General features: G+C 42.7%; 1 protein-coding gene across 1 annotated transcript in view; it reads right to left on the bottom strand.

Annotated features, from left to right (window-relative positions):
- PDGFRL (platelet derived growth factor receptor like) overlaps positions 1–24,351 on the bottom strand; it is a 122,824-nt gene that overhangs the window by 18,124 nt on the left and 80,349 nt on the right. Inside the window, exon 5 of the mRNA XM_063458082.1 lies at positions 14,200–14,339. Within this exon, the coding sequence (XP_063314152.1) occupies positions 14,200–14,339 (140 nt within the window). The remainder of the gene's footprint in view (positions 1–14,199; positions 14,340–24,351) is intronic.

The following is a 24,351-nucleotide window of genomic DNA, read 5'->3' as shown; positions in this document are numbered from 1 at the left end:
CAAAGTGTGTGTCAGTGCCGTAGGTTCCTAAAGTGTAGCTATGTGCTTCTACTGTCTAGCAGTCACTGTCGACAGAAAGGCGTCTGAGGGTGGGCAATGCGTATGTATTCAAACCATAATGTCCATGATGCCTCTAACCTCCTCTTCTTCTCCGGGGATTCCGAAGAGAGTATTTCGTATCTGTAATATTGATATGTTTTGTCTATTAAGTCTTTGCGTGTGGGACAATACGCACTCTTCCAGTGGAGTGCCAAAAGGTTTCTGGCTGCCAGAATAACAATCGTAGCCACCTGTTTACTGTCCCTAGTCCATGTCTCCGGGAAAAGTAGCATAAGGCAAAGCAGAGGTGTGAGTTCGTGTGACATCCCAGTGCCTCCTTTTATCTGTTCCCTTACATATGTCCATAATGGTTTGACCATCTTGCAGCTCCACCAGATGTGGATCATATTTCCCACTGCGGTATTGCATCTCCAACATGTGGGTTGTATTGTAGGGTAGATGTTGGCCAGCCTGTGTGGTGTAAGATACCACCTGTGAATCAACTTTTTGTGAGCCTCTATGTGTGAAAAACATGATGTAATGCCTCGGAGTGCGTTCAAGGACTGGAGCCATTGATCATTCGTGAGTTCAGGTAGACCTTCTTTCTTCCATTGCGCTACATATTGAAATGAGTGGGGTTTGTGTCTGTCCAATAACGCTTGGTAGCATAGGGATAGTGTTTTCGGCTTCAAGGGCGCAGAGAAGCATCTGTTAAGGAACAGCGTTTGATATTCTCTTTTAGGGTTAAGTGTGTTTCTTTGAAACTGAACTTTGGTATCGATCAAACTTTTTAGTTGCAGATATTGGAAGATAAAGGCACACGGTAAATCATATTTCTTTTGCAGAACTGGAAAAGGGGATATCGCTGAGTGGTTGCATAAGTCTTTGATATGACGAATTCCCAGCTTCATCCAGGGTCTCATATCTAGCCAAGGTGAGACTGCTTCCAATGCCGCTATAGGTGCAAGCGGGCTGAATTTCTTGTTGTCCGAGTATTCAGCGTGTAGATCGTCCCAGATTTTCATGGTGAGCGCAGTAGTAGGGTATGTCTCGAGCGCAGTTTGCCTATATTGTTTTGGGGTCCACAGGGTGAGTAGTAGTGGGCGTGAGTTAGTAGTGTCATCTTCCATATTCGCCCATTGGAATGTGTTCTTTGGAGCATGTAGTCTGATAGCCGCTTCTAGTATGGCTGCTTTGTAGTAGGTTTGTATTTTAGGCAACCCCAGACCACCCTCTCTCGGCGGCGTCTGAAGGAGGTGTAATGGTAGACGAGGTTTCTTTGTGCCCCAAACAAATTTGTGAAGCGTGGTTTGGATTTTCTTAAACCATATATTTGGAAGTGGAAGGGGTAGCATCCTGAAAATATATAGAATTTTGGGGAGTACCATCATTTTAATGGTTTGGATCCTTCCTAACCAGGATAGCTGCACTTTCTTCCATTTTTGGAAATCTGCAATGCATGAGTTCGGTAGGGGGGTATAGTTGAGTGCTATCATCCTTTGTTTATGGAGAGCTAATTTCACCCCTAGATAAGTGATGTGGTCTTGTCTCCATTCAAACTGGTGTGTTTCGCGGAGTAGTTGGCTTGTATGCGACTGTAAATTGATTGGCAGTGCTTGAGTTTTGGATTTGTTGAGTTTATAATATGACACATGACCATAGGTCGTGAGGAGTGAAAGGAGCCTTGGCAGTGATCTTTCGGGATGGCTGAGAGAGAGCAGTATATCATCAGCGAACATAGCCAGACGGTGTTCAGTGTCTTGTATTTGTATTCCGGAGATCATCGGGTCTTGTCTGATTTTGTAGGCTAGAGGTTCTAACGATAGGATAAATAGGAGCGGAGATAACGGACAGCCCTGCCTTGTGCCGTTCGTGAGATTAAAGGGTGCAGAGGTAAATCCCGCATTAGAAACTCGTGCTGAAGGCGACCCATATAATGCCATCATCCCTTGTATAAGTGTTGTGGGGAAGTTGTATTTTTTCAAGACAGATGTCATATAAGCCCAATTCAACCTATCAAAGGCTTTTTCTGCGTCTAAAGCCAATAGTAAGCTCTCAGTGCCATGCGTTTCTATATGTGACAGTATATTCAGGATTTTTCTGGTGTTGTCGCATCCTTGACGTCCTTTAATAAAACCAGATTGGTCGTTATGTACAATAACTAGTGTATTTTGCGATGCGTTGTCGTTTGTTATAACTGGAGTGTTTTAGAAGTTGTCCCCTGAGTACGGCCTTGTGTGCTTGCCACAACGTATCTTTTCTTATGTCGTGAGTGTCATTAAGTGTGAAATAGGTCTCCATTTCCACTTTAAGTTGTGCAATTAGGGTATGGTCTGTTAGCAGTGAGTCGTTGAGGCGCCATGAGCGCCTGCCATGCGTGGGGTAGCTAGTTTTCATTGTCAGCATGATAGGAGCATGGTCTGACCATGTCATGACGCCAATCTGCGTGTTGTCGACTTTTGTGATCTGAGAAGTGGGGATTAAGAACCTATCTATCCTTGAATATGACGCATGACTCATGGAATGGAAGGAATAATCCCGCTGTTGGGGGTTGAGGGATCTCCACACATCTAGAAATCCGTGGTTTTGTAGTATTTTGTTCAGAAGAACAGTGGAGCGAAGTCGATGTTTAGCTGTGTGTACGTTTACTTTGTTTGCTGAGGTAGTGTCTAAGTTTGCGTCTAAAAGGCAATTCGTGTCCCCCCCTATAATTATGTCGCCAAATTTGTGGGCAAGCGTGAGTGTGATGATTTTATCCATGAATTGGTGTTGGTCGTTATGCGGGCCGTATATATTGACCAGGGTCATTTCTATATTATTAATTAGGCATAATAGTATTAGGTATCTGCCTTCTTTATCTGCTATCTTTTTGACTAATTGAAAGGCTACATCTTTGCTGATCATGATTGTTACTCCTCTCTTTTTCTTTTTGTAAGTACAGTGATATCCTATCGGGTAGCGTTTAGAGGAGAATTTTGGTTGGTGGTGGGATTGGAAGTGCGTTTCTTGGTAGAATGCAATTTGGGCATCCTGTTTTGTGGCTTCTTCTAAGGCCAGTCTGCGCTTGTGTGGTGAATTGAGGCCCTTGACATTTAGGGATAGAATGTTAAGCGTCATTATGCCTCTTGGATTGGTGCTTATTGAAAAAATGTGTAGCCATTCTAGGGAGTGATGGAATATTCTTGGCTTGTTGGTATGTTAGTGGTGTATAACTGGCGAGGTATGCTCTTTGGGCTGCTGAAGGGTCTAGCAATAAGTGGATTGATGTAAAGTCGCTATGGGTCCACCATGTGAAGAGGGGAGGTGTAAAGGGAGGGGGAAATAGAGAATAAAGAACAAACTATGTACACAAACAGTGTCTCTCGAGTGAGACCTAGTCGATGGTCGATTAATAGGCTGCATAGCCCATAGGTGGGGGGGGAGAACCCTTATGTATTCCTCAGAAAAATCCGAGAAGGGCTGGAGAAAGTCTCCACATTTGAGGCCCCGGGTTCATTCACATATGTTTATTGTGAGTGGAGTCCTGTGTCGTGTTGACATTGACAAGTACAGTGCATTAGGGTGGTGATAATCTTAGTGACTAAATGAGCATGGTGTTAGGGGGTAGTAGTGTGTGAATCTAGTCTCCGGCAACCTCAGAAGGTCTTGGAAGCAACTCTGGGTCAAATATCTCACTTATCTGTAATTGCAGTGAGCCATGTATGTGTCAGTTTCCTCGGGGATGTAGGGAAAGGCTTCTGACTTGATGTTGTGGATATGGCGTCGTCCATCCTAATCTCCCATTTGGTGAGTAGTTTTTCTCCAGCTTCTGGGGTGTTAAGGTGATGTTCCACGCCGTTGTGTTTTATGATGAGTCTTGTTGGAAATCCCCATTTATATGGGATATTTGACAATCGAAGTGCTTTAGTAATGTGTGTAAAGGTCTTGCGGGTCGCTAATGTGGTTGCTGATAAATCTGTGTATAATTGAATTTTGCTGTATTCGCCTGGTAATGGATGGGTTTTTCTTGCGGCTTGCATGATTTCTTCTTTTGTGGTGAAATAATGCATTCTTGTTATAGTGTCTCTTGGGACTGTTGTAGGCAAATGTTTGGGCCTGGGTAGACGGTGAATCCTATCTAGCAGCAAGGCCTGGGCGGGGATGTTAGGTAGCAAGCTTTGGAACAGGTTTCTAGCATAGACCCCTAGGTCCGCGGGGCTCACATCTTCAGGGATACCGCGGATGCGAATATTATTCCGCCGGTCCCTATCTTCATGGTCTGCTAGCTTGTTGGTAATGTAGGTGAGTTTGCTATTTAGGGTGTCATATGCCTGGGCCATGTTATTATGGGCAGTGATTATTTCCTCTGTCTTCGTCTCTAAGTGGTCTGTCCGCTCACCTAAGCTTTTGATGTCCGCTGTGATGGTCTCCGCCATCTTGGCAAAGTCTTTCTGCAGTGATGTTCGCAGGTCAGCCAGCATCCTCTGAATTGATGAGTCTGTAGCCGGGGTGGGAGTCGCTGAAACTATCGTGTCGTCGCTCCTGCCAGAACTCGAGGCCGGTGATGTGGGCCTAGTCGCGCCATCTTGCGCCCGGCGTTTCGGCGATTGCAGGGCCGCAATTTGTAAGTCCGTCATTTTTGTTTTTATTTTTTTCGACGACCTGTGTGCCATCTTCTCCCGAGGTCGGATTGTTGTAATCGGGGTGATTTAACTAAGTATTGCTCGTCTATTTGCTGTAGTGAACGGGTTCTCCCTGGGAGCTGATCGCCTACACGTCCGTTTCCTTCAGCGGTCAGGCCACGCCCCAATTTCTTCAGTTTTTATAACTTTATTTAATTCTATTAGGTTTTCTGGCTTAATTAAAGGGAGAGTGGTTTTATTAAAAAATGTTTTTAACTCCTCTTTAGACGTTTTGGTTTCAGTGTTAATCCTTTGTATATGTTAAAATAAATCAATATACGATGCTTCTCTATGACTATTCCCTCCTTTTTATGGCTTTTGCTTCTTTATGGGTACTGTTATATTTTATGTGCAATCATTTAATGGGTCTGACCACCCCTCTAAAGTAGGCATGCTTGTGAAGGTTAATTGCTCTGTGGTTGAGCCATTTGCCATAATTACCCTGGAGAAAACTTCCCAACACTGCTGGCTCCAGATATACAGTCTGGGATAGAGAAAATATGGATGTAGTGGAGTGTAGAAGGAAAGGGGACGTGCCACAGTGTTAGAAAGACCGAAACAGCAAGAACATTTGCATTGTCAGCCAGTCCACACAAGTTTTATTCCCCTACATTCCTCTTAGGTTTCCATACTTAATTCCCTCCGCACATTGCAAAAGCATGTGAAAAGTAGTGAAAATAAAAAGGTATCAATGGGCATATTCCATGGTCATGGGCTTGGAGCTTCAGCTCAATCAGACTCTATATTCATTTCACCCCTTTCTGTAGTGATTAGGGTGCTTTAAGTTCTCCTTTAAAATGTAATGTTTCAGGTGTGTGAAAGTCCTACATTGACATATACAGGGTATTTCACAAAACCGGATTAAGTTGATGAAAATGTTTGATTTACGACCAAAATGAGAATTGACATATTTACAATTCCTATCGAAATTTGATTGATCCAACTGAGTTTGTGTCACTCTATCAGAAGTGTACTATGTCGGATTTAAAATTAGTGCTTTTCACATCCAAACAATATACAAAATATAGGATTTGGAATATGTACAAAGCACCATTTTAAACCCAGTAGGAGGCACATTCACAAATTATTGTTCACATGCTTGTTGCAAGCAAACAATAATTTGAAGTATTATTTACCTGCTAGCTGCTTGTAAAAAGCCCATTGAGGGTTTACTGTGTGGTGGCCGCATTAGAAAAGTGTAGAAAATTAAATAAATGAATAAGCCTATGGGGGAGTATGGGAGTAATATTTTAACGTCCCTTTTACCCCCACCTGCCATTCCGATCTCCTAAAAAGTAGCTGTGCACTGAATCTAGAGATTGCTGTCCAGTTGCTAGAAAAATTCTATTCCTTTTTGTTTTTGTTCAAAAATGACTCTCTCATAGATATAAAACAATTGCAAGCACAACACAGGTTTATTTAAAAATGTGTGTGTGTAAAAGAAGTAACACATAGGCCAAATTCCCTTAGTCATTCCTCACAATGGGTAAGACCTAGGAATATAGCTTTGATATGGGACAAAAGGTTGTTGAGCTTCACAAAATGGGCAGTGGCTAAAGGAAAATAGCAATTCCACCATTAGGGCAATAATTAAGAAGATCCAGTCAACTGGAAATGTTATGGATCAACCTGAAAGAGGACATGTGACTGTTGTCTCAATGAACTGTGAAGAGGACAGTTCTAGTGGCCAAACAATCTCCAAGGATCACAGCTGGAGAGAACGGCAGAGGTTAGTTGCATCTTGGGGTCAGAAAGTCTGCTAAACACCAAGGGCCGAACTGGGAAATAAATTCGGCCTGGGCATCTTTAAAGCACAGAGGCCCAGTTTGAAAGGGGTGGGCATGGTGGTGATGAGCATGCCCCCCTCAAAGTGACATGTTGGTTTAATGCTCTTCCAGGGCAGCTCATGTTCAAAGCCCCTGTTGAAGAGCTCTTGCACGAGAAAAAGGCCCTATAGAAAAGGTTCTCTTTTTATTCTGCCCCTTTTTATTCTGCCCTCTTTTTATTCTGTCTCTGGTGTCTCCATAAGTTGATAGGTGCTGTAGTGTGTGTATAAGAGATGCAGTGAGTATGTGCATTGGAACTGTAGTGTATGTGTGTAAAGTAGAGTCTACAGGGGCTGTAGAGTGTGATTTTAAGGAACATGTGTTTTTCCATACAGGGGATCTAGTGTGTTTATAGGAATACAGAGTGTGTGTGTATAAGGGATGTAGTGTAGTGTGACTGTGTTGAATGGTATAGGGCCTATATACTGTGTGTTGGGGGTGGTTAAGAGCAATTATATAAAAAAAAAATAATATTTAAAAACAAACAAACAAAAAAAATTATATTCCCACTCCCTTCTCCCTTCATTTGCCCGGTGGTCAGTACTGGCATACCAACATCACCTAAATCACCACAGGTTGCATGGAAGGGTTTCAAGAAAAAAAAGCATCTACTCTCTTTCAAAAACAAACTCGAGTGTCTTCAGTTTGCCAGACACTACTGGAACTTCAGATGGGATTGGGTTCTATGGTTACATGAAACCAAACTAGAGAATGTTGGCAACAAACACCAGAGGTGTGATTGGTGCACACAGAGAGGTAGCCATATGGAAACTTGTGGTTCAATATGGTGGTGGCTCTTTAATGCTTTAGACAGTTTTTCTGCCAGACGACCTGGACATTTTGATAAATGGCATGATGGACTCAGATTTTAAATGAACATCTGACTGCCTATATCAGAAAGGTTAAAATGGGCCGTAGTTGCATCTCCCAGCTGGACAGTGATCCACAACATACATCAAAATCAACTCAAAAATAGTTTACTGACCACAAAATCTAGTTCCCGGGGCCCTGTATTGAACCCCAAAGAAAACCTGTGGACTAAACTGAAGAGGAGAGTGTACCACCAGAGTCAAACTCGAAATGTTATGGATCTGTAGAGATTCTGTATGGTGGAATGGTCTCAGATCCCTTGCCATGTATTCTCCAACCTTATCAGGCATTATAGGAGAAGACTCAGAGCTGTTATCTTGGCAAAGGGAGGTAGCACAAAGTATTGACTAAAAGGATGCTAATAATTGTGCCACACATATATTGAACAAAAATGTTTGTTTGTTTGTTTATGATAAACCTATGTTGTGTTTGCAGTTGTTTGATACCCATGAGAGCAGAGTATTTTTGTGTATTGTTTGAACAAAAGCTAAAAAGGTTAAACAACAAAGACAATTTTTCGCAGCCTTATTTGCTCATGTTTACCAAGGGTGCCAATAATGGAGAATACTGTACGTGTGTGTGTGTGTATATATATGTTAAAAGGCCATTAGGCCTGAATTTGTGGGAGGAGTTATGGCCCCTACTTAAACTCCAAACTCCCTACTCACCTCTGCCGTTAAAGCTGATTGACCCCACTCACCTACACCCATCTAAATTTTAAATTTCACCTCTGTGTGCCCTCTTTTTATTACAGGCCTACTCATTCGTTGGTTTTGGCACACCTCAACCAACTATGCATCTTATTACACATTCCATAACCTATTAAATTCCGACCACAAATATATATATATATATATATATATACAGTGGCGTACACACAACCCATGGGGCCCCGGTGCGAAAACTGATCTGTGGGCCCCCCCCCCCCCCCCCGCTTACTCTGCGCGGGCTGGGGCCGCAACACATGGCGGGCGGGCACCTGGTCGCAGGGCTGCGACCCGTGCGACCGCGGTATGTCCGCCAGTGCATGCATAAACACATACACTTAAAGGACCACTACAGACACCCAGATCAAATCAGCTCAATGAAGTGGTCTGGGTGCCAGGTCTCTCTAGTTTTAACCCTGCAGCTGAAAACAGCAGTTTCAGAGAAACTGCTATGTTTCACTGAGGGTTAATCCATCTCTAGTGGCTGTCTCATTGACAGCCGATAGAGGATTTTCTGCGATTCTCACTGTGAAAATCACAGTGAGAAGACGCTGAACGTCCATAGGAAAGCATTGAGTAATGCTTTCCTATATGGGCGGTTTGAATGCGCGCGTGGCTCTTGCCACGCATGTGCATTCGGAGCTGAGAGGCGGATCGGGACGGAGAGATCCCCAGCGCCAAGGGAGCCCGGCGCTGGAGAAAGGTAAGTGCTTTAGACACACACACACACACTCTCATGAACAGACACACACTCAGTGACAGACGCACACAAACATACTCAGTAACAGACACACACACTAACACACTCTAAAACTAACACACTCACTCACACTAACACACTCACTCTCACTAACACACTCACTAACACACTCACTAACACACTCACTCACTCACACTCACTCACTAACACACACAAAAACTAACACTAACACACTCACTAACACTCACTAACACACACTAACACACACTAACACACACTAACACACTCACTAACACAATCACTAACACTAACACACTCACTAACACACTCACTAACACACTCACTAACACACTCACACTAACACACTCACTAACACACTCTCTCACTAACACACACTAACACAAACTAACACTAACGCACTCACTAACACACTCACTAACACTAACACACTCACTAACACTAACACACTCACTAACACTAACACACTCACATTAACACACTCACTAACACACACTCACTCACTCACTCACTCACTCACTAACACTCACTAACACACTCACTAACACAAACACACTCACATTAACACTAACACACTCACTAACACACTCTCTCACTAACACACACACACACTAACACTAACACACTCACTAACACACTCACTAACACTAACACTAACACACTCACATTAACACTAACACACTCACTAACACAGTCTCTCACTAACACACACACACTAACACAAACTAACACTAACACACTCACTAACACAATCACTCACACACTCACTAACACAATCACTCACACTCACACTAACACACTACCACTAACACACTACCACTAACACACTACCACTAACACACTCACACTAACACACTCACTAACACACTCTCTCACTAACACACACTAACACAAACTAACACTAACGCACTCACTAACACACTCACTAACACTAACACACTCACTAACACTAACACACTCACATTAACACACTCACTAACACACACTCACTCACTCACTCACTAACACTCACTAACACTAACACACTCACTAACACACTCACTAACACTAACACACTCACATTAACACTAACACACTCACTAACACACTCTCTCACTAACACACACACTAACACTAACACACTCACTAACACACTCACTAACACTAACACTAACACACTCACATTAACACTAACACACTCACTAACACAGTCTCTCACTAACACACACACACTAACACAAACTAACACTAACACACTCACTAACACAATCACTCACACACTCACTAACACAATCACTCACACTAACACACTCACACTAACACACTCACACTAACACACTACCACTAACACACTACCACTAACACACTCACTAACACACTCTCTCACTAACACACACTAACACAAACTAACACTAACGCACTCACTAACACACTCACTAACACTCACACACTCACTAACACTCACACACTCACTAACACACTCACTAACACACTCACTAACACTAACACACTCACTAACACACTCTCTCACTAACACACACACACACACACACTAACACACTCACTAACACTAACACACTCACATTAACACTAACACACTAACACTAACACACTCACTAACACACACACTAACACACTCACATTAACACACTCACTAACACACACACTCACTCACTAACACTCACTAACACACTCACATTAACACACTCACTAACACACTCACTCACACACTCACTAACACACTCACACTAACACACTACCACTAACACACTACCACTAACACACTCACACTAACACACTCACTAACACACTCTCTCACTAACACACACTAACACAAACTAACACTAACGCACTCACTAACACACTCACTAACACACTCACTAACACTAACGCACTCACTAACACACTCACTAACACACTCACTAACACTAACACACTCACTAACACACTCACTAACACTAACACACTCACTAACACTCACACACTCACTAACACACTCACTAACACTAACACACTCACTAACACACTCTCTCACTAACACACACACACACACTAACACACTCACTAACACACACACTAACACACTCACTAACACACACACTAACACACTCACATTAACACACTCACTAACACACACACTCACTCACTAACACTCACTAACACACTCACATTAACACACTCACTAACACTAACACACTCACATTAACACACTCACTAACACTCTCACTAACACTCTCACTAACACACTCACTCACTAACACACTCACTCACTAACACACACGTTTTTTCTGTTTTTTCTGTTTTTTTTTTTTTTATTTAATCCCCCCAGCCTCCTTACCTGTGTGAGAGCTGGGGGGATTCCCTGGGGTCCAGTGGTGTTGCTGGTCACCCGGCTGGCGGGCGCGCGAGGGAGCACTGTCCCCTGGGTGCTCCCTCTTCAGCTCCCTCGCGCGCCGCGTACTGATGCCGGAGCCGGAAGATGACGTCATCTTCCGGCTCCGGTTTCAGTGCGGTGCGCGAGGGAGCTGAAGAGGGAGCACCCAGGGGACAGTGCTCCCTCGCGCGCCCGCCAGCCGGGTGACAGCAGGGCCAGCCTCGGGGGGCCCGGAGGTGGCCGGCTCCTGGGCCCCCCAGCAGAAGAGGCTGGCCCTGTGGGTACATACCGGGTCGCAGGGGCGGCCGGGCCCCCTGGTGGGCCGGGCCCGGTCGCAGCCGCGACCCCTGCGACCCTGGTATGTACGCCACTGTATATATATATATATACATACATTATTTAGTCCATGTGCATATATATGGGTCTATGTATGTTTGGGCACATTTATACATGTGTAGGTATATGTTTTAGTGCTTGTACATGGATGTATGTATAGGTGTGCATGTACATATATTTGTGCTTTTGGTTGTATTTATAGGTGTGCGTGTATGTTCTTGAGTATATGTGCATGTGTGTGTATTTGTCTTTATGTATGTGTATGTTGTATATAGCCCTTCGTGCATATTCTGGACTTTTGAATGTGAATTCACGCATTCTTAATCTAAGTAATTAATTTGATTTTACTGTCTCCCTTCTGCACTGTTTGCTTATTGTTTCTCTATCTCCCCCTTCACTCTGTCACACAAGATATTTACTAGCGTCTGTGAGAATGGTCTATTTTCTGTCAAACCTGTGTCTTATCTGCACAGCTCTGATAATGATCTGACTGTTATTTCAGCAGACAAATCATGTTTTGGAATCCAGGACTGCACAACTAGTGACGTAGATCTGACCACTGCAATCCGCAGCATCCTCAGCCAACCCTCAAATGGAAGGGTGTGGTAGGAGTTGTAGTTGACACACTGGCAACATAGGCCTGCTCTATGTACTGTTTGTCACAAACCTGGTGATGAAGTCTCCTTAGTGCCAGGAACAACAGATAATTGTTGAGTGATCTTACACAATCCCACCCTATTTCTCATCTGTGCGTATCTCCCGGCATTCTCTGGTTGTTAAAAACAAGTCTGATAGGAAGATGTGTCACTAAAGGTCAAGTCACAATATAAGGAAAGGCCAGCTATTCATGGCAGATTCCTCTGGGTGTGCCTTTTGGTAAAAAACATAATCTCTCTCCTACAGACAGCAGCACATATAAAACCAATATTTGGAATGTACAAATATTTGCGATTATAAAGAATACAATCACTGATTGTTTCATTTCATTTGGCTGTGAAATAATCCAAAGCCCCATAGACATTTTAGAAACATAGAAACATAGAAACATAGAATGTGACGGCAGATAAGAACCATTCGGCCCATCTAGTCTGCCCAGTTTTCTAAATACTTTCATTAGTCCCTGGCCTTATCTTATAGTTAGGATAGCCTTATGCCTATCCCACGCATGCTTAAACTCCTTTACGGTGTTAACCTCTACCACTTCAGCTGGAAGGCTATTCCATCCATCCACTACCCTCTCAGTAAAGTAATACTTCCGAATATTATATTTAAACCTTTGTCCCTCTAATTTAAGACTATGTCCTCTTGTTGTGGTAGTTTTTCTTCTTTTAAATATAGTATCCTCCTTTACTGTGTTTATTCCCTTTATGTATTTAAATGTTTCTATCATATCCCCCCTGTCTCGTCTTTCCTCCAAGCTATACATGTTAAGATCCTTTAACCTTTCCTGGTAAGTTTTATCCTGCAATCCATGAACCAGTTTAGTAGCCCTTCTTTAAACTCTCTCTAAGGTATCAATATCCTTCTGAAGATAGGGTCTCCAGTACTGTTTACAGTACTCCAAGTGAGGTCTCACCAGTGTTCTGTACAATGGCATGAGCACTTCCCTCTTTCTACTGCTAATACCTCTCCCTATACAACCAAGCATTCTGCTAGCATTTCCTGCTGCTCTATTACATTGTCTGCCTACCTTTAAGTCATCAGAAATAATCACCCCTAAATCCCTTTCCTCAGATGTTGAGGTTAGGACTCTATCAAATATTCTGTACTCTGCCCTTGGGTTTTTACATCCAAGATGCATTATCTTGCACTTATCCACATTAAATTTCAGTTGCCACAACGCTGACCATTTTTCTAGTTTACCTAAATCATTTTCCATTTGGCTTGTCCCTCCTGGAACATCAACCCTGTTACATATCTTAGTATCATCCGCAAAAAGACACACCTTACCATCAAGACCTTCTGCAATATCACTAATAAAAATATTAAAGAGAATGGGTCCAAGTACAGATCCCTGAGGTACCCCACTGGTGACAAGCCCAAGCTTCGAATATACTCCATTGACTACAACCCTCTGTTGCCTGTCACTCAGCCACTGCCTTACCCATTCAACAATATTGGAATCCAAACTCAAAGATTGTAGTTTATTGATAAGCCTTCTATGTGCAACAGTGTCAAAAGCCTTACTGAAATCTAGGTAAGCATTTTCTGGCAGTAACAATTATTAGCATGTTATAATTCCCTTACAGCGCTGTATGGATGTTATAACATTATTCTACTCTTTAAAGTGTGCATCAATGATATCAGTTGTCTTATTGACCTATGGCTGTAGGCTAGCTATGATGAGGATATTGTGTTTATACTGAAAATGATATGCTTGTCCGATGCTGTCAGTTCCAGTAAGTGAAGGTAGTGGGTGGGGTGAAAGGTGTAATGTATTACTGACCAGTATATAGCTTCTGTTTCATCCCGTTTCTAGTCCTGATTTATAATTTAAAAAAAACAAAAAAAAAACGAGCCTCCACGTAGTCTGATTTTGTTTACTACAAAGTGGACACAAAAGGTGGACTTTTGTAATTATTATTACTACTACTTATTTTTGGAGGTTGCTTGTGATCCAATGATACCCAGAGATTGTCAATGTCAAATGTAATTGTCTGTACAATTTGTTCTTTGAACAGAATCTTACCTCTTGGCCTGGGTAAATCCATGTGAATTCAACTTCCACGTCGGGCTCCCCAAGAACAGTGCAGAAGATGCTAAAGTCACCCCCACTTCGGACCTTGTTGGAAGAGGCTGTGAGCGTTGCAGAGGGTGGACCACTAGGGACTGAAAAATGGAAATACATTATCTGCCAATCTAAATGGGTAGCTATACTTCCAATAATTGCAGTTTATTAAAGGAATACTTCAGCGTTAGAAATACATATATGTATTACTAATGCTATAGTGTCTTAGTTACCTTCTCACCTTCTCCGTTCTCCTTGATTAAGCTCTGCCTCTTTGGCTAAGATCATTGGGAGGCTAGTGCGCATGTATGGCAAAATACCATACTGTCCAATCAGATGGTCTCTCTGAGAGCAGCTGACTAAAATAGCAGAGTTTAACTTTGCAGTTTTACAGAAGAACCCCTGGTGGTTGTCATATTGACAGTCACTAGAGGCAGATTAAAGGTTAAACCTTCAAAGAGAACATTGCCTGCCATTCCTGCAGAACAACAATGTTTTCATCTGCATGCTTAAGAAGGGGGGTGCACATGACTTCCAGACCTCTTCATTGAGATGAAGTGGCCTGGGTGTCTATATTGTTCCTTTAAGTTCACTAAGCACCATAACAAATTATCCTACTGAAGTGGTTACGAAGCGAAAACTCACAAAAACTGTTTTGTTGCAATTTACAGTCTGTCACATTTCCCCTTCTTGCAATTCTGTGCAGTGATATATGCTATTTTTTTTGTTTAATACCTAGAAAAACAATTAAAACAATTAACATTTACAAAAAAAAAATTCTGAGTAGGACTGCCTCCCTGGTCTTCCAATCAGCTGGCCAGCATACCCTCTTTTTTCCTGGCAATTTTAGTTCTGTGCACTGTAGTGCCTACCATTAGCACACACAGCTCGTTAACTTCAGACACAGTGGACAAACTGCTTAGTTTCTCACCGTGAATGTCACAACTCCAGCGTTAGACGGACTCAGTTCTAACAGTGGCAGCAAAGACAAACACAATTATGCAGATGTGCAAGAAGATTCCTGCTCCTGCTGGACTATACATATATATATATATATATGGTGTAATGTCAGGCCTTCCATTGGCTTCCTGTATGCTATAGGAGTCAATTCAAGGTACTAATTCACACCTATAAAGCACTGAACAATACTGGCCCCTTTTATATCTCCTCACAGATCCATAGGTATGTTCCTTCTAGGTCTCTCCGCTCTGCCCGTGACCACCTCCAGTCCGTTGTTTGTACCCGTACGGCCAACTCACGCTTGCAGGACTTCTCGTGGGCGGCTCTTGCATCTTTTAAGAAGTGCCTTAAAACCCATCTCTTTAGGAAAGCTTGTGGCCTCCCAGGGTAACCTCTACCTTACATACCAGTCTCTTGCTCTCTCCTGAAGGGCAGCACTCTACTCTCTCCTCCAGCTCTGCCTCACCTCACCTTATTTGATTGCAAATACCTGTCCTGTTGTGTTTGACGCCCCACCTCCTATAGACTGAACAGTTTGAACAGTGTCCTTAACAACCTATCGTTCCTGTAAGTTTTCTTGTAATTGTCCTATTTATAGTTAAATCCCCCCCTCTCATAATATTGTAAAGCGCTACGGAATCTGTTTGGCACTATATAAACGGCAATAACAATAATAATAAAATAGTGGTATGTCGAGGCAACCATTTGCCAAACAGCTAAGTGGAACATAGTAATAACTGCCCTCTAGTGGCATGGCTGCAATTGCTGCTCTAATAACCAAATTAAATATCTCAGGACTGGACAACAGACACTGGACAACCACAGTCTAGGTTTTACAGAATACAGCTCTAACATTGCATACAAAAATACTAAATCCTTACAGAGCTATTCACTAAAGTGAGAATCCAAAGTGAATAAAAAATGTAAGCTCAAATAAGCTGAACTAGAAAAATTATCTGAGTCAGCAATGCTTTCAATTCATCTACTGTGGCCTTAAATTTGAAACTCACTTTGAATTCTCACTTTCCTAAACAACCCTAAAAAATGTGCTGTACCTGCAATTACATCTTCTGCATGTATTTAAAGGGACACTTCAGCCACCAGAATACCTATAGCTTATTGTATTTGTTCTGGTGAGTATAGTCAGTCCCTGTAGGCTTTTTGCTGTAAACACTGTCTTTTCAGAGAAAATGCAGTGTTTACATTACAGCCTAGTGATAACTCCACTGGCCACTTCTCAGATGGCTACTTAAGGTGCTTCCTGGGGCAGTGCTGCACTGATATTTAGTGTCTCCACCCTCTGCATGGAGACACTGAACTTTCCTCATAGAGATGCACTGATGCACTGCAGGGCCGCCATCAGAAATGTTGGGGCCCCTAACACAGCTCAAGGTCTGGGCCCCCCTTCAAGCCCGCCTCCAAATCCCGCCCACAGGAATACACACACCCTAACAGATACAAATACTGAAACAGACATACACACATGCATAGGGAGTTACTGACACACACACACACACACACATATACATGCAGACATACATACTGACAAACATACATACATACAGGGGCGTATTAGCCGCGAGGCAAACAAGGCATTTGCCTTGGGCGGCATTTTCCAGGGGGCGGCAAAAAACGCCGCCCCCAAATGCCCAGGGCAAATGCCTTGTTAGCCTTGCGGCTAACTGGGCTGCCGGTCGGGCTGCTGGGCTGGTTGCTGGGCGGGCGGCTGGCGAGGGAGCTCTTCCTCTGAGCTCTCTGCTCAGCTCCCTCGCGCGCCGCAGAGTGAGGCTGGGAGCCGGAAGATGACGTCATCTTCCGGCTCCCAGCCTCACTCTGCGGCGCGCGAGGGAGCTGAGCAGACAGCTCAGAGGAAGAGCTCCCTCGCCAGCCGCCTGCCCAGCAACCAGCCCAGCAGCCCGACCGGCAGCCCCACTAGACCCCAGGGAGGTAAAGAAACCCCCCCCAGCATTCCCAAAGGTAAGGAGGCTGGGGGGGTAGGTTAAATTAATGATATTATATATATATATATATATATATATATATATATAATATCATTAATTTATATATAATATATAATATATAATATATAATATATAATATATATTATTATATATATTATTATTTATTTATATATATTATTTATATATATATATATATTATATTATATATATATAATATTATATATTATATTATATATATATATTATATTATATATATATTATATATATTATATTATATTATATATATATTATATATATTATATTATATTATATATATATTATATATATTTTATTATATATATATTATATATATTTTATTATATTATATATATTATATTATATATATATATTATATAATATATTATATATATATATATATTGTTATATATATTATTATATATATTTTATATATATATTTTATATATATATTATATATATTTTATATATATATTTTATATATTTATTATATATATTATATTGTATATATTATTATTATATATTATATTATATATATATTATTTATATATTATATTATATATATTATATTATATATATATTATATATATTATATTATATATATATATTATATTATATATATATTATATATATTATATTATATATATATTATATTATATATATATTATATTATATATATTATATTATATATATATATTATATATATATATTATATTATATATATATTATATTAAATTATATATATATATATTATATTATATATTATATTATATATATATATATATATATTATATATTATATTATATATATATTATATTATATTATATATCAGAGAGTGTATGTGTCTGACAGTGAGTGTGTGTCTGCTAGTGAGTGTGTGTGTGTGTGTGTCTGTTAGCTAGTGTATGCGTACCTGTCAGTGAATTTGTGTGTGTGTGTGTATTTAGAAGGCGGGACGGGGGGGAAGGGTTGGGTGGGGGGGCGCGCGCGGGGGGGGGGGGGCGCCAGGATACACCACTGCATACATACACATACTGCATACTGATATATACATATATACATACATACTGACATACATACATACAGGCATACATACATACACATACTGGCATACATACATACACACTGGCATACAGACACACATACATACACACACACTGGCATTCAGACATACATACATACATACACACTGGCATACATACATACAGACACACACTGCATACATACATACAGACACACACTGGCATACATACATACATATATACACTGGTATACATACATACATACATACACTGGTATACATACATACATAAACTGGTATACATACATACATACATGCAATGGCATACAAACATACATACACTGGCATACATACATACACTGGCATACATACATACATACACTGGCATACATACATACATACACTGGCATACATACATACACTGGCATACATACATACATACACTGGCATGCATAAATACATACATACATACACTGGCATACATACATACACTGGCATACATACATACATACACTGGCATATATACATACATACATACATACACTGGCATACATAAACACTCTGGCATACATACATACACTGGCATACATACATACATACACTGGCATACATACATACACTGGCATACATACATACACTGGCATACATACATACTGGCATACATGCATACACTGGCATACATGCATACACTGGCATACATACATACATACATACTGGCATACATACACATAGACACACACCTCATTTTCAGCCACACTCCTCTTCCTTACATTTCGTCGCAGGAGGGTGGCTGGGGATGATGTGAGTCGGCTGCCTCTCCTCGCGGCCTTCATGCTTTCTCTCCTCCTTCCTGCGCGTAGTAAACTGGGAGGAAGTGACCAGACGTCACTTCCTCCCAGCAGCACTTGCATTACCGGCTGCATTTTATTTTTTAAATATTACAGCGCTGACCGGGCCCCTGAAGATAATAGGGCCCATTGGGTGGCCCTAAATGCTTGGGCCACCTGATGGGCCCCATCAGCGTGTGGGCCCCGGTGCAGATGCACTGGCGGCAGTTCCGCTGATACACGCGGGGCACGGGCGGCCAGGGCCGCCGGGCCCGTGACAACCGTCATGGTTGTCACCCCCTGATGGTGGCCCTGATGCACTGCATCTCCATGACGAGATGCCAAATGGCCTGAATAGTATTTGGTTCTGCACCCAGTCTGCCTCTTTGGCTGAGTTCATTAGAATTGACAATCTCAGCCAATCTCAGCCAATCACAAACTCCTGCAGGAGGGTGGAAGCTGGCCTCCTGCCCACTATGGTCCAGGTATACTACTTTGTTCAGTAGTGACCCTGCCCAGCCACACTTAGCAGCTTTCCCTCAGTGCCCCTGATTCGGTACTCACCCTTCTCTGGATTTAACTGAATGCTTGCTCCCTGTTGGCTGTTCGCACAAAGCAACCCACGAACGGTCCTCAGCGGTACATAGCCGGGACCGCTATGGAACTAATTTCAGCATGAGGACTTAGTGGTACCCGGCCACCTTGGATGGTTCGTGTGCACTAACCCGCGAGCACTCCTCAGCAGTACTTCGCAGTGAATGTTATGGAACAGAGTTTTCGGCTCTGTGGCAACGTGGTCCGGTGTTTTGAACCACTTTTTGGAGGGAAGGTACCTGAAACTAAGAGGAACAAAGGCTCCTTGAGAGCCAGACGGAGCACCCCATATTCGGCCGCAGGAGCTCCCAAAAGTTGACCAGCCAAAGTACACATTGCTCTGGAATTATTTTGGACATAGAATCATGTGTGCTGTCGGTCAGAACTTTGCCCCGGTGGCGTTTTCTCTACACTGCATGGATTTGAGCACTATTTGGACAACTTGGGTGCTCAGGGGATGTAGGACATGTGGGGTTATTGAATGGTTTTATTAGGTTTTGGGGCACTTTTGTGTTTTTATGTTTGGTTTTCTGTTCCTGGGAGATAATTAGCTTACCTGTCTTTAACTCAATTATCTCTCAGGCATAGAGATCTCTAAGAAGGGTTTTGTATTGTATTGTTTGGAGACCCCCTGCTGGAGTCTGTGCATAAAAAGCCAAGTTTGGGGGGGGCGGGGCCTGACTGCAGAGCTGGAAGGAAGCAAGCCTTAACTGCTCCAGCTATCTGAGACAGAAAAAGCTGAATTTTACAACTAAAACGGCGATTACTCGACGCAAACAGGCCACAAACGGAGAGGTGACATCCAGGGGCACAGAATGATGCCACACAAGCGACAGCCAAAGCAGCAAACACCTGGACCCATGGTGAGGCCTACCACCAGTATAGGCGGAGGAGGGCCGGCCGTCCTCACACTGCTGCAACTCACCGAAAATCAGCACGAGAGCCCCTGTCCCCCCCCCTTGGATCGGTGGGGGTTATCCTGGTCTACCCCCATAAGTCCTCCCTGTACAGCCATGATCAAGCAACAATGCAGCAAAACCCCAAACAAACTCTCCATGTGGCTCTCAAAATGGCCGACGGCTGCCCAACCGATGACACAAGCAATGCGGAGCATGAGACGGAGCTCCGGCTAAACAAAATATTCCAAGCCTTCTGGCAGAAACTAGAGGCCCGCATGAACCCCTCTCCGCCAGAGACTTTGTCCACGAACCTACCACACTGCTTGCCCCGAAGGGACACCATGACCCACCTTAATAACACCATCACGGCAGACAAGCACCCACAAGGGGCCACCTCTGGAGCACGCTCCCAGAACCGGCCTAACAAAAAGAGCCGCAGACCTCCTCATCCTCAAGCCTGGGAGCAGCAGGAGCCCCGGCGGGGCGACGCTGACCCGAGTCGGCCAGAGGGGCGGACAAGCGCAAGGCCCAAACGTGCGGCAGAACATGGCAGGCCCTCCCAGAGTTCGGGCAGACCGCAACAGTGCCACGAGGCGCACCAGGCAAAAGAACCCGCAGGAAGGATCTCAAGCTTCTCCCGGAGCGCACTCCCGCCCGGCACAGTAACACAAGCAGCATCGAGGCATCCAACGAGCCGACACGCCGACACACTCTGGGTTCAGAGGTCCCAGGGAATAGCCTCACAGAAACCACCAAACTAGCAGTGCTCACCCCGCTTGCCTGGCTGTCTTAGGACAACAAGTCTCTCAAAGCTGGACTCAGAAGCACCCCAGCGGGGAATTGGCTGATCATGGGGCAGAGCATTGCAAATTTCCTTGACTGGCATCATACCACTACCCCTAGCATTACTTGATGAGTATATTTCTGATGTTCTCCGTGGTTATATTCTCCCTTGAAGGGTACATTTATGACATACCCGGGGGCCCATTGGGGGGCTTTATCACAATGTGTGACGCTCACTGTACCAACAACTTTCTATTTACAGCCTGTTGATAACTCAATGTAGTTTATGCAAATAGTATAAAATTGTTTAGACATAACTGCCCAGTTTTCTATGTTGTAGACAACCCAATGTAGTCAATGCATAACTGTTTAGACAAAGCTGACTAGCTTACTACACTGTCGATAACCCATTGCAGTTAATGTAAATAGTTTATAATTGATTAGACACATGTACCTAGCTTACTATGTTTCTTTTTTTTGTATAATACTTTTTATTGAATTTTCAAGTATACAATACAGTCTATATAACTGAACATTGACAATGCATGTGATACATTCCTTTCAACATTTTAGGATATTATTTCACATATATTTGAAACTTAAACATAGAGAAATTTGTGTACTTAAATTAGTAATGGATTACATGGAGGAGAACATCGCAGTTCTAAAGTGGCGTACATCATCGACATACTAATGAAGTGATTCATTACATTATCTAAATATTGAGCCACTTTAATGCTTAGCTGCTTACCGCCAGAATGTCAGATTCTTGCAGCTACTCCATTAATGGGTTAGGTTCAGTTAGCAAATGTTATTCATTTTAACAAACTGGTGGAGAAGGGGAAGGGTAAAGGGTTGAGGGGGAGCGGGGAGGGAAGGGAATTTAAGACCGGACTTTGTTAGGGAATTAACTTTACTCTGGGTTTCCCTGATTGTACATTCTATTGGGCTGGTTTTCTCCACATATCCCACTTTTCCCATGCTATTTGCCAGAATGGGTTTCCTATTTTCATCTGCCGTGCGGCTATTTCATATGACTTAGTAGTCTCTACCGAGTCCAGACACTTATCAATGTCCGGGGAGCTTGCTGTAAGCCACAATCTACCTATGGACATGAGAGCAGCAATAATGATATGGTACATGAGATATAGATCTATTTTCTTTAAGCCCTGAGGCAAAGCTAATAACAGGTAAGTTTCTGGTGTGAATGGTATATTCTTGCCAGTGAGAGCCAATGGCTCTCGAAATATTCTCCCAAAAAGGCTTCAGATTGGGGCATGTCCACCATATGTGGAGCATCGTGCCCAGCTCATTGAGGCACCTCCAGCAGAGTTTTGACTTCCCCCTGTCATATTTGTGTAGTGTAGTCGGTACTACGTACCAGCGGTATAACACTTTTCTGCTTGTTTTTACGTGGGATGCGTTCAATGTTAGCTGTTTGTGAGCTAATATAATTTTTGACCAATCTTCGTTTGATATATCCGCCTGTAACTCTTGTTCCCAAGCACGTACAAATTGTAGAGTCTTAGGTGGTGTACTAGTACTAAGCATTTTGTATAGAAGAGACAATAGTTTTTGTGGTTGTTTATTAGTGACACATGCTTTCTCTAATAATGATATGGTATCACCTTGGCTGCGTGTCTTATCTACAGAAACATGTTTCTGCACCCACGAGTGCAGTTGTAAATAAGCGTAGTATGCTTTATGGGGCAAGTTAAACGTTTTGGAAAGTGAATCATATGTAAGCAAGTGACCTCCCGGCATTAATTGGGATAGGCATTTAATCCCATGGCTTTGCCATAGTCCATGATCAAATCCCGGTATAAGAATGTGTAATGCTTGGATTTGTAGTGCTGGAGAGAAGTAGGCAGCTGGATAGTGTTTTGTAATATATTTGTCCCAGACGGCCAATGTAGCCGTTGTGGTTGGGCTGGCATTCCTATATTTTGGCCTTTTGTCTTTGGGAATCCAGGCCAGTGTGGACATCGCTATGCCGCCCACCTGTGCCATTTCGATCTGGTGCCATGGTGGTATTGTGACGTGGTGGAAGGTCGCTACGAGCGTACTCGTGAGAGCTGCCGTGTAGTATCTCCTAATCTCTGGTGCCCCCATCCCCCCTTCTTTGAAGGGTTTGTACATAGTAGCTGCAGCTACTCTAGAGCGCTTTCCTCCCCAGATATAGCTATTTAGTAAGCGTTGGGTGTCAATAACATTTTTTTTTGGTATATGGATTTGAAGCGTCCTGAATAAGTATTGCAGCTTGGGTAAGATCATCATCTTTATTGCTGCTATCCTACCCATCCAGGAGACATATTTGCCCTTCCAGCTGCATAGCTGTTGCGTAATATTATTGAATAATGGTAGGTAGTTCGCTTTATATAACTGCCCTGTCGAGGGTGTGAGATGTATTCCTAAGAACGTCAAGTGGTCTCGTCTCCAGTCAAATGTGTGTCTTTTTTGTAGGCTAGCAATTTGGGTAGCTGAGAGATTAAGTCCCATAGCTTAGGTTTTGCTAACGTTAAGTTTATAATAGGAGCAGTTCCCAAACTTTGTTAGTATATTTTGTAATTTTGGCAGTGACGTGTCTGGATGTGATACGGTCAACATTACATCGTCGGCAAACAGGGTAATCTTGTGCATTTTCCCCCCTATGGTTATCCCTTCAATGTCGGTGGAGTCTCTTATATGCTGAGCTAGCGGTTCCAATGCCAGGATATATAACAGTGGGGACAATGGGCATCCTTGCCTAGATCCATTTGATACCTGAAATGTTTTGGAAGTAAAACCCCCATTAGCTATTTTTGCTCATGGGTTATCATATAGCGCCGATATTAGCCTAATTAAACTCTCTGGGAAAGCGAATTTCTGTAGTACTGCCGTCAGGTATCCCCAGTGTAGCCTGTCAAACGCTTTCTCAGCATCTAATGACAGCGCCACACTAGGCACCCCGGACAACTGGATACTGTGGAGGATGTTGACCAGTTTCCTGGTTCCATCTGAGCCTAATCGGCCCCGTACAAACCCCACTTGGTCGTCTTGGATTAGCTTGGGTA

This window comes from Pelobates fuscus, chromosome 6 (genome assembly GCF_036172605.1).
Source record: "Pelobates fuscus isolate aPelFus1 chromosome 6, aPelFus1.pri, whole genome shotgun sequence".
Classification (NCBI taxonomy): domain Eukaryota; kingdom Metazoa; phylum Chordata; class Amphibia; order Anura; family Pelobatidae; genus Pelobates; species Pelobates fuscus.
This window is presented reverse-complemented; position numbering and strand designations above follow the sequence as displayed.